Consider the following 18,641-nt stretch of genomic DNA (forward strand, 5'->3'; position numbering starts at 1 on the left):
CAAGAACAACAGCTTGGCTTCTATTGCTGAGATAAGATAAGATCCATCTGTGAACGTCTCCTTTTACACCCAAGTTTAAAAGTTTTCTCATAAGAATGATATGATCCACTCGGTCGAAAGCTTTTTCGAAGTCTGTATAAATTACATCAACCTGCTCAAGTTTGTCCATACAATGAAAAACATAATCTATAAATTCTATCAAATTGGAGATAGTAGATTTGCCTTTCAGAAACCCATGTTGTTGGGGAGGTATTCCTTTTACTATGATTGGATAAATCCGAGAATAAACTATTTTTTCGCACACTTTGCTGAAAGTATTGAGTATGGAAATACCTCTATAATTAGAAATTTTATTTTTTGAACTTTTTTTGTGTATTGGTAAGATATGAGCTTCTTTCCATTTCAGGGGAAAATATCCTTGCTTGAGAGATAAATTAATTATTTTATTGAGAGGGATACATAATGATTTTGCACATTTTACAATAAAATATGGAGGTACTCCGTCACTTCCAGCACCTCCATTTACGTCGAGTGTAGACAAGAACTTGTGTACCTCCCTTTCAGTAGTTTCAATTTTATCTATTAAACTACCGTCATCACAATATGGTGGTGCAAGATTTTCTACAGAATATGAAGTGCAAGGTTTGCTGAAGACCGAACTGAAGAAATCATTGAATCTTTGACAAATAGACTGACCACTGTTATATTTCTGATCTTTATACTCGAAGGATTTAGGGTAAGCAGAGCCACCTCGACGTTCTTTTATATATGACCAGAGTTGCTTGGGGTTGGATTTGATGTTATTTTGTAAAGATACAACATATTTTTGAAAACAATCTTCCTGAAGTATTTTTTGTCGATGACGCAACAGAGCAAACTCATCGTAATCGAGAAGGTTACCAAACTTTTTCCATTTGGCATGAACTTTCTTTTTTTCTTTAATTAATTTTAACAAAGAATCACTAAACCAAGTAGGATATGAACGTTTGCGACTACGTGTGTCGAGAGGAATGTGTGTTACGATCAAATCATTAATTAAATCATAAAACCTGGAGACGGTATCTTCCAACGATAAGCCGAGGAATTGTTGAATCCAGTTAATTTGTAAAAACTTTTCATTAATCAGATCGTAGTTTCCTTTCCGAAACCTTCTAATTGGTAAACTGTTTTCCTTAAGAGGGACAGTAAAAATATCATTAATGAAAATTTCTAACGAGGGGTGGAAAACATCTTCCTTTACTAAAGGAGAATTAGAGCGACTTACTTCCGATGCAAAATTACTAAAAACAAGGTCGAGAATATTATTTTTAGAGTTCTTATTCAAATTGTATTGACGAAAGTTATTTTTTATGAGTAATTCGATCAAGTTCCTGGCTGATTCCTGTAACTCGGCTGACCCTTTATGGATATAAACCGGGGAGTCAAAAGAAATCCATTGAATATTGGATAGATTAAAATCACCCGCAACAAAATAATAATCATCGCCACCAAGTTCAAAAACACTTTCAAATATTGAAGTTAAACGCAATATATGTTGAGATAGGAAAACTTGGTTCTTACCCTTGTTTACATAGTTGATGCTGTCAGGAGGGACATACGAAGAGCAAATATGTAAGTTGCGAGAAGCTGAAGAAGACGCAGCCGAACCCATGCGGGAGCGCAAGGACTCCGAAGGAATGGTAACCCACAAGCACTCCGAACCCACTCGCGACCACTCGGGACGCGCCCGTGCACCGAGGCTCCGATGTACCAGTATCATCACACCCCCACCGTCGAGCTTACCACTTTCCACGCGATCACGATCGCGGCGAAAAATATCGTACCTGCTGTCGCAAATTTCGGAATCGAGGATTCCTTCGCGTAGCCAAGTCTCCGTGATTATAATTACATCATAACAGTTACTTAAGACATTCTGATAAAAAAGAGATAATTTAGAGCGAATTCCCCTTATATTTTGATAAAGAATTTGTAATTTATCGCCTTTCATAAACATAATATAACTGAGAAAAATATATACCTTTAGATAATTCCATAAATAATGTGACTAAACTCCTTGGTAAAGGCGCATAACTATGATGATTCAGTTAAAGACAATAAAAAAGTGCGAGATATAGAATATTTGTTTTTTCAATAATAAAATTGTGTGCAGTAGAATGTGCAAGTGTGTACAGGACAAGTGTGCAAATGATAGTACACTATAAGGATACAGTTTTCTGGCAATAAAATAGTGTGAAATATTGAATATTTGATTTTTTAATAATAATAAAAATGTATGTGGTAGATTGTGCAAGTGTGTGTAGAACAATTGTGCAAATGGAAGTATCGTAAAAAGTTGTATGTAAAAAAAGATAAAATAGTGATACAATATATTATATAACACTATACGGCGAGTTTTGATAATTTTAGTTTTAGAAAATCCGATTCGTTTCTAATATGGATTCGTGGTGAACCGTCGGATTTTCTTACATAAATGTTACAGTTTCTCACCCATATATAATTGAACTTTAAAGAATTACACAACAATTTACAGTCTTTAAAAAGTTTCTTGTTAGATGGAGTCAGATGGTCGTGAACAAAAATCTTCCTAGGTTCACCGGGTAGGTCAATGTTCGCAGATGAGAAATTTTTGTGTTTCCGAATACCAGATAATATATTGTCCTTGAGCTGACGGTTTTTTAATTTTGCAATTATGGTTTTCGGACGTCCGGCCTCTGGTTTAAAAGATTGCACGCGATGTGCAAACTCGATATCATCAGGCTTCAGAGACACTCCAGCGAGCTTAGCAATCCTCATCATGATATCAGGGGGTGAAACATTGCTCAATTCCGGAACTCCGGATATCTCTACATTATTTACTCGAAGCCACTGTTGATGATCACCGAATTGGTTTTCCAGATCGGCAATACGTACCTGGGATTGCAAAAGTTTACCTTCAAGTTCTGTAATTTTGTTATTAATATCGAAAGCAAATGAATCAAGTGCAGCGCTAACTTCGTCTTTAATTACTTTCTTTATTTTCAACATCAAGGAGTCAATTGATTTCTCGAACATCGATTTCATCAATTCGCTCAATCTTTCCTCAAGAGCCGAAGACACTATTTGTGGGGCCTGTATCGTTGGGGGCGCCGGATGAGAAGGTTGCGCAGTAGGTGACGTAGAGAGTTGACTTGCAATCACATGAGGGCTCGAGGATCTAGAGCGTGGGTCCTGCAATTTGCATGATTCACACTTCCTTATACTTATAATAAATTTCTAAAAAAACTTACATCAAGAATTTTCGCTTACAATCTTAAATGTTTAATACATTACCTATTACCTACATCCGATGCTCTCACTTGATCCAATAAATTGGAGGTACACAATCACAATAGATACTTACATTACATCACACCCCATAAAATTATATTTTCTTCTTCCTCTTAGCGGGGAATCTCTATACCTAGCTTGATCGCCTAGCCGGCTTCGTAGTGTAGTGGTCAGCGAGTGTGCCTACCATGCAAGAGGTCTCGGGTTCGATTCCCGACATGGTTGACATGAAATATTTATTTAAATAGGTGTTTTTACACTAGAATATCTTATAGTCCCTGGACTGGCATCTGAAGTGTAAGATTGATCATGTTATCGTCGTGTAACAAAAATGATTACGTTACACTACGATTGATGTACCAATTCGGTGCGCATAGGTGCGGAAAGAGAATGATGTTGACAATGATACCTAGCTAGTTTAGACGAAGGCCGTTTTTACACCATAGTACAAATCCACCGGGCGCGATAAAATAGCAAATAACATAAGGTGGATTGATTTTAAAGGCACATATTGTAATAATTTTATTTCTTTAATGCCAGGTACTGTTTTTTCGTATGTACGTAGTGTTCTAGAGTTTGGTTCTCCGATTTGGAATCCTCATTGTAATATTTATAAAAATCGCAATTGAACACATTCAAAACTGTTTTCTTAAACAATTAGTTTTTTTTTTTAATAATGCGTTTTCAGCGGGTCTGAGTCCGCTAATGTTCATAAAATTCAAAATCTCGGTATGAGCTTCCTTTATTAAATTGTTAATAACCTAATCGAAAGCCCAGAAATCGTTAGAAGCATTTCATATCGTGTCCCTGTTTGTACAACTCTTCGACATTTTGTGCTCTCAGACTAATTATATTAAGAATAGCACTCTTAGAAGAACACAGACTACCTATAATGACAGTTTTGGTGACATCGACATATCACACTGTAAAGACCATAGTTTTATCAGATCCGTTTAAGTCATTTCAAATGTATCTCCCGCTTAACTTAAAACTTTTCATCCATCTACTATCTGTGTATCTTATGAATTATTGTTCGTTGTAATTTTTTTAGTGATAAATGTAAATGTTCATGGAAGCAGAGAGAGAGGGGAGGAAGGTAGAGTTGGAACTATACCATTAGCTCAATCACAAATAACTATCGACGTGCTTGAAAACATGCTAAGCATTTGAGCGATCACAATGAACATGCTTAAGTTATCGTAGTCAACGCGTGAGTAATCTCTAAGTCAACGCTCGTGTCGGTTTGTTATTTGTTTTCCTCGTAAATAACCACAGTTCATTGGCAAAATATCAGCGTTTACTATAAAAAATAATGCAATATATTACATTTGCAAAATCGTAAGAAGTATCTAATACAAAAAAGTTAAATTTTAATTTTAATTATGGCGACTGCTCTTCTTGACATTTGGCTCGCCAACCGCCGACTAAATTCAATAAATAGCATGATAAATAATAAATAAATGAATAACAATAGCAGTTTTGGAATATTTACACGGGTGAAATTCAAATATGTGATTGCGCAGCAGGATTATACGTCGCGAAACGTAAATATTTTGACATTTAATTATATTAGGTGTTCACGAATGTTCCATTGTAATCGCTAATACGATAAAAAATCATGGCGAGAAATTGTTATCACGTCGATTATTAGCACGTCGATAGTTATATGTGATTGAACCACATGTCTTCTCTCTTTTATGTAGGCACTTTTTATTTAATTTTCATAATATATATTTTTTTGAAAATAATTTTTTTCCCTCTCCTTCTGTATTCATAATAAATTAATGTGAATTCTGTACTTGCTCTTACTTTTTTAATTGATTTCTTGTACCTTGATTTGAAAGACTATGATTTTCATAATAAATAAATAATAGCAATAATCAGTGCACCATAAACAGTACTTCATAAACAGTACACGGTAAACGCAATAATCAGGCCGACTAATCTTTTCTCGATTTCCTTTTAAAAAAATAACCTGGGAGTAAAAACGAAATTAATAAAACCCAAAAATAAAATAATAAATACACGAAAATTACTTAACCGTGTCGTGTGGATTGGGACGATATAACACACGTATGTAAAATGGGCTTAACGGTTATCCAGTTGAGGTAGGTCTTTGTAGGCAATATGCGCAATCGATTCATTTAAATAAATAACTATTGCCAACTGTGGTAGTAAGTTGATATATTGCATCTGTCTTTAATAATTAATTGTACACTGCACTTCAAGATAAAGCGATTAACTCCCACTCACCTACTCGGATGTCATGAAAAAAAAAACAATTATTTCGCAATCACCCGATTGAACAATCCTTGTTAATGAAATTATTGTGTTCATACATTTCAATTTTTAGGATATTTGCTTTTGTGTTAGAAAAATGGGAATCCGAGATTATGGTGTACCGGTGTGGCTTTGGATCTGGAGGTCCAGCGACGATCCGCGAATTTACACTCAAGGCGACACTTTTAGCCAAACGGATTTCAAATTTCACATTTTGATTCGTGGAAAACGCAGCAAATAGGAATCAAAAACAATTTTGTTTGTTTCTCACATTTTTTCATTTTCATAATTTTTTTCAGTTACACATACTTTGACAGTTTTGATTTTTTAGTTCTATATTTTTTTGTAATTATTCAATTTTGTATTCATTATCTTAAGACATCTTTATATACTTTAAATAAAAAATGCTGTCTACCTCAGAACGGGTATTTACTATACCTAGTGAGAATAGACAGTGCCCAATATGTTTGCTTATTCTTAAATTAAACCTTCTTAATTACCTCGGACTTATAAAACGTGAGTCCACGACACAATCACATAATGTTTTGTCATTTTCCCCCCTTTATTGAAAATCATATATCATTTGATATTTTTGGTAATTCACAGATTAAAAAATAATTAGACAATCATTGATTTAATACAGTGGTAGATTGGAATAATTGATTGATTACAAATGAATAATTAAGGAGATTATAGGCAATTAAAAATAGACAGTATTAATACGAGTATTTAAAACATTAACCCCGTGGTCGAACATTTCACTAATCTTATTAAATGTTCGTATATAACCACTTACCGACTTTTATGTGTTTATCAGTTTCGAAATATATCCGTCTCTTTGTCAGGACACCAATTAAACCAACATTCAAAACCCACTATACACCTTCACCATAGTTGTTACACAAAATATAAAACCAACATGCCATGCATTTTAATAGGCATCCCGTGCATGTGCTGATTAGGTTATGGAAATAGTTTATCATGGGGGAGAAATAGTTGAAAAAAGAAGGAGCGAATGAAGAGAAGGACGTGAGTTTAATAGGTAAAGGGTGACCATTACAATGGAACATCGTACAAACGGCTGTATTGAAAGGTTGTTTGATTATCGATCGAAGGAACATTACTTTTTAAAGCTTTTCTCATGTGAAATATTTCAGTATTAAGTTGTTTTTATATTTGAAGCACTAAATTTATGAATTTATATTTGAAGCACTAAATTTATGAATTTATATTTGAAGCACTAAATTTGTGGTTATTCATTATAATAAAATAAATAAAACAACTTACGTAAACTTTGACAAAGAAGCTTTTTTGCTTTTTAAATTTAAAAAAAATATTTTTAAATAAAAAATATTTGTGTTCTTATGATTTATCCAAATATTTAATTTTGAGAGCCATTTTCAACGAGTAGTAAATAACTCACTATTAGAAAATGGAATCAAGTTAGGGTAGAGTGGGATTCGAACCACGGACCTTTGGTCAGTGAGTCCGAGACACTAGCCACGGGACTACAACCCGATCTATTGAAACCGGTCGGTGAAAAATAAAAATTAGTGGTTAAAAACAAAGTTGTTTCATTTATTTTATTATTTCAGTATTATTTACTTTTAATCCTTTATCATTTGAATGTAAGATTCAACTTCCATATCTTTATTAAAGTCATGATTAAAATTGATTTTGTGAAGACACCTCGCGTGTTCTTTATCACGAATACAAAAAAAATCAGTGCATGTAAGGGTTGCCCATTAGAATGCCTGGCATGTTGGCTCTATATTTTTATGCAACAAATATGGTGAAGATGTATAGTGGGTTTTGCATGTTGGTTTAATCGGTGTTCTGACGAAGAGACGGGTACATTTCGAAACCAGTAGACTTAGAAAAGTCAGTATGTGGTTATACACAAATATTTTATAAGATTTAGTAAAAAAATAAGTACATAATATAGGAAGCTTATATACAAATAGCATATTATTATTGCTATTAGGAAATGAATAGTGGAGGTGGGTTGCGCACGAATCGATGAGTGGATCAAGCCAATTAGGTAAAATGTGTGTACTGTTTATGAAATTTGGCCTATATAAATTGGTTGTGTTTTTTATGATTATTTTAGTTTATATTTATTTTGTTTATTTATGTTTATTATGTTAAAGATAATAGGTTGATTAGATTAATTAGGTTTTTTTTATTATTTATTATTATATTAACTTTCTTGAACAACTAATTTAAGGCATATTTCACATTTTGTAAAATGTTTCCTTCGGCACGGGACACCCCAGTGAGGGAACATAATTCTGTATAAAAAAAGAATACAAACAATGTAAAAGTATAAATAAATAAATATAGTTATTTAAACGTCAATATGACAAATTGTAATAGCACGTCGTAGAAAAACAACAAAAAGTGTATAAGGACTACGATCCGTTATTTTCAATAAAAAATAAATTCAATTGGCAACAGCTCGATTCGCTTGTTGATAAAAATATTTTTGCTAGTTTTTTGCAAATTGTGTTTCTATGAACTGATTACTTAGGGCCAAAAGTCACAATGACATGTTACGATGTGGACACGGAGAGTCAACAAATACTATCTCGTCGAATGCTTTCTGCTAGTAGAAGCACGAGGTCATGTGACGTGTGACGAGCGCGCTGTGCGGATTGTGTAGGTTGTACTACTTACTATTATTTATATACATACATATCTAACGCGGAAAATGCACTGGCTCGCTCGTAATGACTAATTTATACAAGGCAATGCGAAATTCGTGGGACCACAGAAACATATTTCTAAAACTAGAACATTAATTTGATACAACATTGCAAGGTTACAAAAACAGTTAGGTGTTTTCAAAAAAAATGCAGGCGTGTGCGGTGAATATTATCAGTAGGGATTCTGACAAAAAATAATTATGGATTTACATATAATGAGTGTGATAGTACATAAAGGTAAAGAAAAATTATAGATTTATTGAATTTATTTAAGATTGTCAACTCTACACGGGACTGCCCAGATCTATTAGCGCTCATTAACACTTTGTATCCTGGAGCCGTGTAAACACGTGATTATATAATCACGCGTTGTGTCCCGTTCTCGTGTTTTCTCGTGGTTTACCAGCTGTCCAAAAAAGTGCATTTTTTTTATATCTAGTGACTTCTATTAGTACTTTTTTGCTGTTGGTAAACTACGTGAAAACACATGACCGGGACACAACGCGTGGTTATTACAATTACGTATTTACACGGCTACGGGATACAAAGCACAAAAAAGGAGTGAGACCCTGTATATGTGCGAACATTGCTATGTGGCTCTCCATAAAGGCCAATGTTGGCAAAACTATCATACAAAAACGACTTATTAAATTGTTTCAAATAAATATGAAAAGTTTCAATTTATTTAGTATTTTCATAATTATAACACTTTTAAAAAACCCTTCAAAAAACATGTAATTTCACAAAAATGGGCCGGGCCCAGGGTAAATTCTATGTGTATTTGGCCAGTGATCAAAGTGTTAACTTCAAGGTACCTGGACGAATGACTCGTCAAGTACCTCCGTTTAGTTGCAACAATTCGCGAACGGTATACTCGCATAGTGCTATTCTGAATCGACTTCACGTACTCGGCAATAACTATTCTGAGGTTTTTTATAAAGTATAGTTTATATAAATGAATTTTTAAAAATTATGTCAAAGATGGTGAACTGTAACTTACATTTGTCAAGTTACAGTTATGTTCCTAGATTATATTTTTTTTTAAATAATTGCTTTCTCTTTACTTTTTTTTTTGTTTTTGTATATTTTTGTGAACATGTATTATATGTTTTTTGGATTCATATTTTTAACTTGAAAAAAAAAACTTTTTTCTCGTAAACTTAGATTTTGTAATTTTGTATTTTTTTTGTTCAATGTAATTATGATAATATAAATATAAATACATACCTACCTGTCCTTTTTAAAAAAATAACTTTATGAAAAAACAAATGAATTTTTCGTACTTTTTAATTTTCATATTCCTTTTAATGCTTTTTTTATTCCTTATAATGATTTTTATTTTTTACACAATATGTTAGCGTGTTCATTGAATGAAACCATTGTGATATAATATGTACATTTCAACTTTTTATGCTTTTTTTTCCTCGTTTATCTACTGTATATTATTTTACGTGTTTATTTCTACACAATATGTATTTTTTGAAAAGTAAAAGGCACTACGTGCCGTGTATATTGATAAATAAATAAATAATTAGGTAGAAATTTATAAAAAATAAATATTGCATAGAATCACATGTGCAAAATGCGCTTGATTCTATGTAGGTTTTTCATTTTAATCATAATAATTTACAGTTGATCATGATAAATAAAATGACGGTGCACAGGAGCAGGCGCGTCTAAAATTTTGGTTAAATTTCAATAACACGCTACCTAAACCTTTATGAAATACGTTATAAGAGTATTTTTTTCTTTGCATTACTCAAGTTGGACGCTCTTATCTCTGCGAGTCTCAACAATACGACAAGGTTATGAACTTTATTGCGCGTGCGTGGAAATCGGAACATTAGTAATAAGACTGGAATCACATAGAAGAGTAGTATCCAGATTCCAGCATATCAAACGAATACTATCAACCTTCAAGGCCAAGGTACCTTGATATAGGAAATATGCATACGTGTTTAGGTATGTGTACTGAAAATATTGTTTGAAGTTGTAAATTGCGTGCGCTCGAACATTTTCTGCGATAATTTTAGGAATATATTATGATTTCTTTTCATATTTGTAATTTTTAATATAACATATTCTTAGTTTTAAATATTCATGGGATTCACCGCATCCGCAGTATGTATGGATGGAACGCACCTGAAAAAATGTATGAAATATGCTAATATAAATTAATGTTCGCTGTAATAATATACTTACGTAGCAAGCAAAAGTACTGAGCACCAAATATTAAATATAACTAATTAAAACAATGTTAGCATTAAATTATTTGTATTATCGATTATTCCCAACGAAAATGCATAAAACTTTTTTTCAAGAAAACTATTAATTAGATGCATATATATTAGACCTACAAATCAGCCTGGGCGTATATAATGAACAAATAAATAATAACACCAACCCTCCATTCCCCTGCTACGTATGTATATTTTCTGTGACTGCTCTCTATATAGAATCCATGTTTATAAGTCGATAAATTCGACACTATTTAGGTATATTTTTTGTATTTAAAAGGCAGGGTTTTTTTTTAAAATGCAATTACAGCTCGCGGGCCGCACAAAAATGCTAATCGGGCTGCAGTTTGCCCAGGCCTGAGATAAGAGATAGTTGTTATAAGATGTAAATAAAAATGCATTGAACCTACCGACTTATACGCAATTCATCGTTTAAATATTCAAAATAACAATTTTATTTATTGACATTTAAAAATACCTTTCTTAGAACCTATTATTTTCATTTCGAAACAAGTCGCAGATATCATTTTATATTTTGAAAGGAATAGAAACTATGGATGTAAAATTACGTAATTTTACCAAAAGGCGCGGTAAAATACCGTACTTTACGGTATTTTACAGTAATTTTCGGTAAGAAACGAATTTGACGTACTAATTTTTATTTTTCAAAGATATTACAAATACGAGTAGCTTTGTTTTAGGACACTTTACATGACTGCGAAAACCAGGTTTAGATCCATAGGGTGGTTGTCGAGATTTATTATAAGTATGGGACGTTCAAACGTTCAAGGTCATTCAGTATGTACTTTTTTTCACTTTTTTTTATAAAAAAGGTTATTTTGTTTTGAATCTTAACATGATCGATGAACATAGGGTCCTTAGTACAACCTTAAGTTTGTGACCTTAAAACGACCACCGCTCATGCCGCGATTTTGAAAAAATGGTGCTGAAAATCAGTTTTTTGTGAATTAGCTAAAAGTTAGTGTAAATAAAGCTTCTCCGCTATTTTGATCAAATGTATTTGATGTTCAAACGTGTATTTTGGAAAATATTGGTCTAAAGAAAAAGTATTTTTTTTACGATTTTTAAGTTAATTTTATTTTCTTACTTTTGTATTATTTTTTTTCTATAAAACCTTCAAGGATCGGAGCGGTGGTCGTTCAAGGTTTTACTAAGGACCCTATGTCCACCGATCCTGTTATGTTTCAAAACATAACCTTTTTTATAAAAAAAAAGTGAAAAAAGTACATACTGAATGACCTTGAACGTTTGAACGTCCCATACTTATAATAAATCTCGACATCCACCCGATGGATCTAAACCTGGTTTGAGCAGTCATGTAAAGTGTCCTAAAACAAAACTACTTGTATTTGTAATATCTTTGAAAAATAAAAATTAGTACGTCAAATTCGTTTCTTACCAAAAAATATCGTATTTTACCAAAATCTGGTAAAATTCTCGTAAAATACCGCGGTAATTTTACCGCCTTGCATCTCTAATAGAAACTGACCCTGCCCTGAAATCATTTAAAAAATAAATTAAATATTTTTATTTTCAAAGGCTTATTCCAAAGTATTTGTTTTATTGTGTTCCGCATGGATTTTTTTATTGTACCCAACTGTCATACTTTGGAATTTAATAGCAAAGCTATAAAATTATTTGTTCTTAGGTTTTTATCGTTATCTAAGCCTGCCTAGCAAGATACGTAATATTATGTGTAATATTGGCTGCCATCTAAGATGGGAATCCTATATTATTTTGATATACAAAAAACTTACGAAATTGATACACGTGCTCTACGCATTAAGTTATATTTTAGATTACAGAGTGACATAATATTTTGCACTGTTCCAATCGGTTGTGTATTGTGAAATAATTGTATGGGGTGGTTGTTTGGAGTAAATTTTGAAGCCTTTGGCAAACGCATCTTTAAAAAAAATGCTAAAACTACCACCTATCTATTCTATTTGAGTCAACCAATTCGCTAACTGTCAGATAGTTTTATGTTCGGGGGTTCTATCTGTCGTCTAGATTTCTAAATAATAAAGCCTCATATATTTATATATCAACTTTAGGGTACCTCAAAGTAGAACTGTCTTTTTTTCAGAGGCATTTCACGGTATTAGGCTCAAAGTTTTTAAAAAATATATTGGACCTTACCATGAAGACGTCTCTTAGTTATAATTTACATTTGTAGTTGTACATAATAAATTTATAAGAAAATGGTGAACATGTGAATAAAATGTAGACCTGTTAATATTATGAGAACCGTTTATCTATGACATAATTTTTGGTCGGTGTTGATTACGACTCTTAATTTTTATTAAATTACACAATATGTAAATATTTATTTGTCATTTTGTAATACATATTTATGTTTCAATTTGTATTATTTTAAGTACTTTACCAAAAAAATTAATTCATGAGTATTGATATTGACAGTATTTGTTTATTTAATAAGTATCGTCCAATGAAAAAACACACGTAATAATAAAGGTCTGGCTTAAACACAAGAAATTCCAAGCTAGTTGGGACCTGAAATAAATAAAAAACTCTGTACATTTAAAATATAACGCATTGTCCGTAGATATTTAATTAATTTATTTTTATTAAACTACATTGAAGATATTGTAATTTATTATGCAAATTAATACAGAAAATTTCATGTTTTAATACATGTTTTGAATCTTCTTTTCCTCATATAGATTTAAGAAAGCTCTATTGGTTTTAAAAGTACCTACATTTATACAACGAAAAATAATTCAACATATTTGTATAATAAATGTTTTTCAAAGGCTAGACAAAATGCGCTTATGTTTTGTGTGAATAAAGGTGAAAAGTGTAAAAATGTGCTATCAAAGTGATTGACTTAAAGATACCTGAAGGATGAGACACTTTTTACTTTTTCTAGGACTCTTCTGTCATTTTGATAAGGTATGTTCTTTTTTTATAATTTACGATTTTATCAAATTATAATATTCCTATAACATTCGTATTATTTATGCATGTCTAGTGTGTACGATTAGTGTAGTTGGAAATACTTATTTTGAAAAGATATTCGCGCTAGACCTAAAAACATGTTTTTATAAAATAGTTCAATGGTATTATTATTTTATATTCAAATGTATTATTTGCCTTATCTTATATTCCTGTTTGCTATTGGACGCACAGCCTTATCTAATATGTATATCTTACTTACGTCAATCCGACCGGAAGCAAACTATATCTTGTTAATATGATATGAAGATTTGCGTGAAGCCGTTTCACTTCCCCAGTTGTAATGAGTCAAACATTGAAAGAGAAATACGCTTTACAATATGTTTACAACTTGATTTAGTTTGGTGAATTTAAATAAACTATATAATAATGAATTTATAATAAAGTCAAACAATGAGATACCACTAATGAAAAGAGTTAAAGTTTTTATTTAATTTATTGTGTTGACGGTTACTCGGTCCATTTTAAATATAAAAATAACGTATGCAAATACATATAATTACAATGGGTATAAACCTCAGAATAATAATGCGCCAAGCTATAGAGGAGCCCAAACGTAGTAAAAACATTCTATGACTATTGGGTATTAAGTTAGCTACAGTTCGCAGCAAAACAATGGGCTGTACTCAAGTCGAGAATTGCCAAATGGATATTAATTTGCATTATAAATACTTTTAAATATGTACCTGTATATTTATTATTGCAAGGTTATTCCAATTTATATTTCACACAATTTATTTTTCACGAAAATACATGTGTGTGTTTATTTTTTTATTTATTTATTAATTTTATTCACAATATACTTATGTTACATTTATTGAGACATACATCCCAACTCCATGGAACTAAAGTTCTGTGTTGAGTTTGTTTGTTTGTCCATCACATCTCCGAAATGGCGAATCGTAGCGGCCTGAAATTTGGACACGTCATTTTGGATGCGATTTCAAGGTTAACGTTGCTATTTTTGAGTAAAATTTTTATCGACCTCTACTCGATAAAAACTCTATATGGATGCTTAGTACGGCCCTGACATATTGTCCATAATCAACTGTCATTATCAACAGTAAATATACTTTAATTCACAAATTTATCATTTTAATTGTGAAAAAAAAATATTTAGGGTAAATATGTTGATATAAGGAAAGTTTTTGAGCAACAAAATACACGTGTCGGGGCAATAAATGCCAAAAATCAATGTAAATCATTGGAAAATATTCGGAATCGATTGTCTGTGAAAACTGACTCCTTAAACACCTTTGACGCTCCTACAGCTGCAACCAAACATACTGAAATTCACCATAGTGGATTTTTATTTATAATAACGTGAATATTCAAGTTATTTACAAACGAAGCCAAGCACACCGGCAAAAGCATCCGACAAAACCGTTATGTGTTTGTTGTCAAACAAAGCAAAATAGTGGCTAATCAGCACACCAACATCGCTTGCGTTTTATGAAACATAGTGATAGGGCTTCTCTCTAGGTTACGCATTATTAATCTGAGGTATAAACAGTTATATTTTTATTGCAAACTGTAATATAATATAATATATTTCACCAGTTTGGTCATACTGTTGAATTATTCATTCTGATTATCTGATTTACTAGAGCGTGTACATTTTAAAAATAGATTAATTAAAAACCTAATGTTTCCGCAATCTTATTAAACTTTCTGATAAAGGAATTTTAATAGACGTATTATTTCTTCATTAAGCAAATAACTCATCAATTAAATTTACTAGAATTGGTGTCTATTGTGTTTACATGTACCTGATCGACATACCAGCCGTAGATCTCATTCTTATTTAATTGTATATAAATAAGAATAAATATTAACGTTGTTTTAATTTACCCAAATATTTCCATTTGAGTGGCCATTTTCAACGAGTTGTAAATAACTCAATATTAGAAAATGAATACCAAGTTGGGGCACGCTGGGGTTGAGTTTATTGTAAAAATGAGTATGGTAATACGTATGAGAAAAAGGATTATACATTTTGTTTTAGTCTTGTCAGTTGTAAATCGAGTTTGATTGCTCTTTGAAATATCGCAATATACTCCTTAGATTAAGTTCTCTGTTTTAAACTGTTATTTGTATTTTTAACTTTGCATGTTATTATTACCTTTTATCATTTTTAAAAGAAAGTTTAATTTTAAATCCTGCTGGGTCAAAAAAAAAAAATACACGCGTGGCGGTGGTAGGTCAAATAAGACCCAGTTTTAATTGTCACCTTTTTTAATGTTTTGTGAGATTCACAATACTATTTAACCATCAAACTATATTTTTAATTCATATAAAGACTTGCGGTAAATGGATTTTGTAAACTTTTAAACGATTGTGGTAAATAATCTCTTTGCGCGCGGTGATGTAACATCGTGTTACCACTAGTAAAAGACGGAATATTCTAAAGTTCAGACATTTGAAAAAAAAGAAACATAGAGACACACTGTTTAATAATTCCTTTTCCATAATTTCTGCGAATAAACATATAATTTAATAGGTCACATTTGACATTTGTCGGTTTTAGCTTCATAGTGAGGTGACTTGCTTAAAAACATCGATTAAAGTGAATGAATCGATTCGGACTTTAACCATGATAAATGTAAATTGAATTCAGTCACTTTAAAAAAGTACTTATAGGTACTGTAATTTTATTTTTAAAATCATAAGTCTAATCCTTATCCCATTATTATTTTCTATCGTAAATTTAAGGAACAAATTAAGATAAGCACATAATTTAACAAAATTATCAACATTCGATTTTTCTGGGTAACATCCCTAGTGTTTAAAAATAAAAAGGGTTCACTGATGCAACATTGTAACGACGTTTAGAACAGAAAAAGTTTTTTATGTTTAGAATGGTTTATTAGTGTTAGTAAATCGTTAAATTACCTTCTTTTGTCATTATTACAATAAATATGTAATCGAAATTGAAAAAGGTTAATCAATTGTGCAGTTCTAAATTCGAAAAAATAAATAATATTTTATTACCGCCCTTACAAGGTTATGTTCTTGAATTTTGATGAAGTGTCTAATGTGACCTATTGAATTGGCCCTACTGTAGCTCTGTTATATCAAAATAAATTCAAAATCACAAATACGCCGCTCATATTATGCGCATGCGTACCCCATCACTGTCATCAACCGACTGAAGACTGAATCTGTTTTAGACAACACCCGCCGCAGAACGGCGTCTCTGTCTTCCTCGTTATGACTTATATCTTCGTGCTCTCTCTTGTATAAGGTATCTGTATAGATGTGTTGCTGAATTAGCGAACATTCATTCTTCGCGTAGCAGGTTAAATATTTTTTGTTTTAACATCCAGCATAGTTATACAAATTTTACTTTCCAAATCCGGTGTGAAAATGTCCATTTGAAGATTACGAAAAATACGAATTCATCATTTTAAAAAAGAACAGAGATATATCAATTCTTGTGTCCTATGTCGACTAGTGTGGCATAAATAGTAACATAAAAGTTTAAAAAAATAATGCGCATCTGAAAAAAAAGGAGAAAATGTTTCATCTTTAGGATAATATTATTTAAAAAAATAGTTAAAATGCAGAATATTGGTGATATTGCAAATAAAAATAGCTTTGACACATAGGAAAATATCTTCTTCTTTTTTATTTCCTTTAATATTTTTCTTTTCATCACAAAACTAAGATAAATATATACAAAAATGCGCTGAATACGCGAAAAGACGCCGGATAAATCACACGCAGACACACCTAACTTAAATATATCATGAGTAACATACATATATTATAATATTTACATTATTTTTGCTTAACGATATGTTTAATTGACACGTGATATCAATTGTATGAAACTGAACTGGTCGAATAAAATGTTATGATTAATCTTTTGCGTTTTAAAAAATTTAGCGACATGGTTGTTTTCACTGAAGCGATAACCCTTATACTAAAATGAGCGGTAGATATTGCAAAAATTCTAACCAGATTAAAGCTGTTGTAATATAGATGGAAATTATGAGTTTTTTATTATCAATTTAAATAGTTTCATTATTACCTTTCTACGATCTTGTCTGGTTTGAAAACCCAAAGGAAATGGTTGCCTTACAAAAATAAACAGTTGCTTGTGCAAAAGTTAAGGTTATTTTGAGATGAACTTTTTTTTTATATCATTTTGTTTTTGAACTGATAGAAATCTTTGAAATTGGCATGAATTTTTTTGCTTAATACCAAAATTAAGATTTATTTCTTCTCAAAGATTTAAAAAGAAAATTAAATCAAATACACGAGGTAAAAAAGAAATAGTAAATAAGTTGAAAATTAAAAAAAAAAGTTAAAACCTTTACTTATGTTGAGAGATACAAGATCGTTTTAAAAAAAAAAGATCTTTTAGTCTAAATTAGATTCCTCGAAACTTCTGAAGTTTAAATATTATCAACATATTTCCCTTTCCGCACCTAATGGTGAACTGGACCATAGGACACTGTATTGTTACACCATTAGAGCGTATTTTGATCATTTTTGTTGCATAAAGGTAAAATGATCAGTCTTACGCTTCAGGTACCAGTCTAGTGACTATGAAATATTCTAGCGTGAAAACACCCTTTTAAGTCAATATTTCATGTTAACCATGTCGGGAATCGAACCCGAGACCTCTTGCATGGTAGGCAATCACGCTGACCATTACACCACGAGGCCGACTAAGAAGTTTAAATATACCATTCCGAAACCAAAACAAAATGACTATCACGTGTACTATCTTTGCTAGTCTTTTCCCAGAATCCTTAGGCTTGCTAATAACTTAATTGACCAGCTCAATTGAATAACTTTTAAGGAAATAAAAACATATACTTATAAGTAATTACAACGCAAATCAGTTGCGTCAGAAGGCGTCGTGGCACAGTTGGTAGACGGAAAACAATAAAACTAGCGTCGCGGGTTCGGTTTCCGCAAGTTGCAAGAAAAAAATCCAAGAAATATTTTTTCTCAATTAATCCGGGTGTTGTGCTATATTTTCCTTTTAAATAGGTTGAAGCTCCTGTGCTTGGAGAAACTTACGTTTTTAAATATACTTAATAATTTAGTTTGAACAATTGACAAATTCGACATATATTATAGTGTCAATGTCGTTGAGTTATTT

General features: G+C 31.6%; 1 protein-coding gene across 7 annotated transcripts in view; it reads left to right on the forward strand.

Annotated features, from left to right (window-relative positions):
- Positions 1 to 18,641, forward strand: part of LOC148283722 (calcitonin gene-related peptide type 1 receptor-like) — a 65,114-nt gene that overhangs the window by 24,786 nt on the left and 21,687 nt on the right. For 3 of the 7 annotated variants that reach the window (XM_088243406.1, XM_088243413.1, XM_088243414.1), the window contains exon 2: positions 13,234 to 13,462. The exons of 1 other annotated variant lie outside the window; for it this stretch is intronic. In XM_088243406.1, the coding sequence (XP_088099532.1) occupies positions 13,415 to 13,462 (48 nt within the window). In that variant the 5' untranslated portion in view covers positions 13,234 to 13,414. Of the gene's footprint in view, positions 1 to 8,203; positions 8,245 to 13,233; positions 13,463 to 18,641 lie in introns of those variants that run through there. 3 more of the 7 variants (XM_088243411.1, XM_088243408.1, XM_088243407.1) reach the window with 2 other exon arrangements.

Source organism: Micrasema longulum, unplaced genomic scaffold, assembly GCF_059751315.1.
Source record: "Micrasema longulum isolate JH-2025_06_02 unplaced genomic scaffold, ASM5975131v1 h1tg000210l, whole genome shotgun sequence".
NCBI lineage: Eukaryota > Metazoa > Arthropoda > Insecta > Trichoptera > Brachycentridae > Micrasema > Micrasema longulum.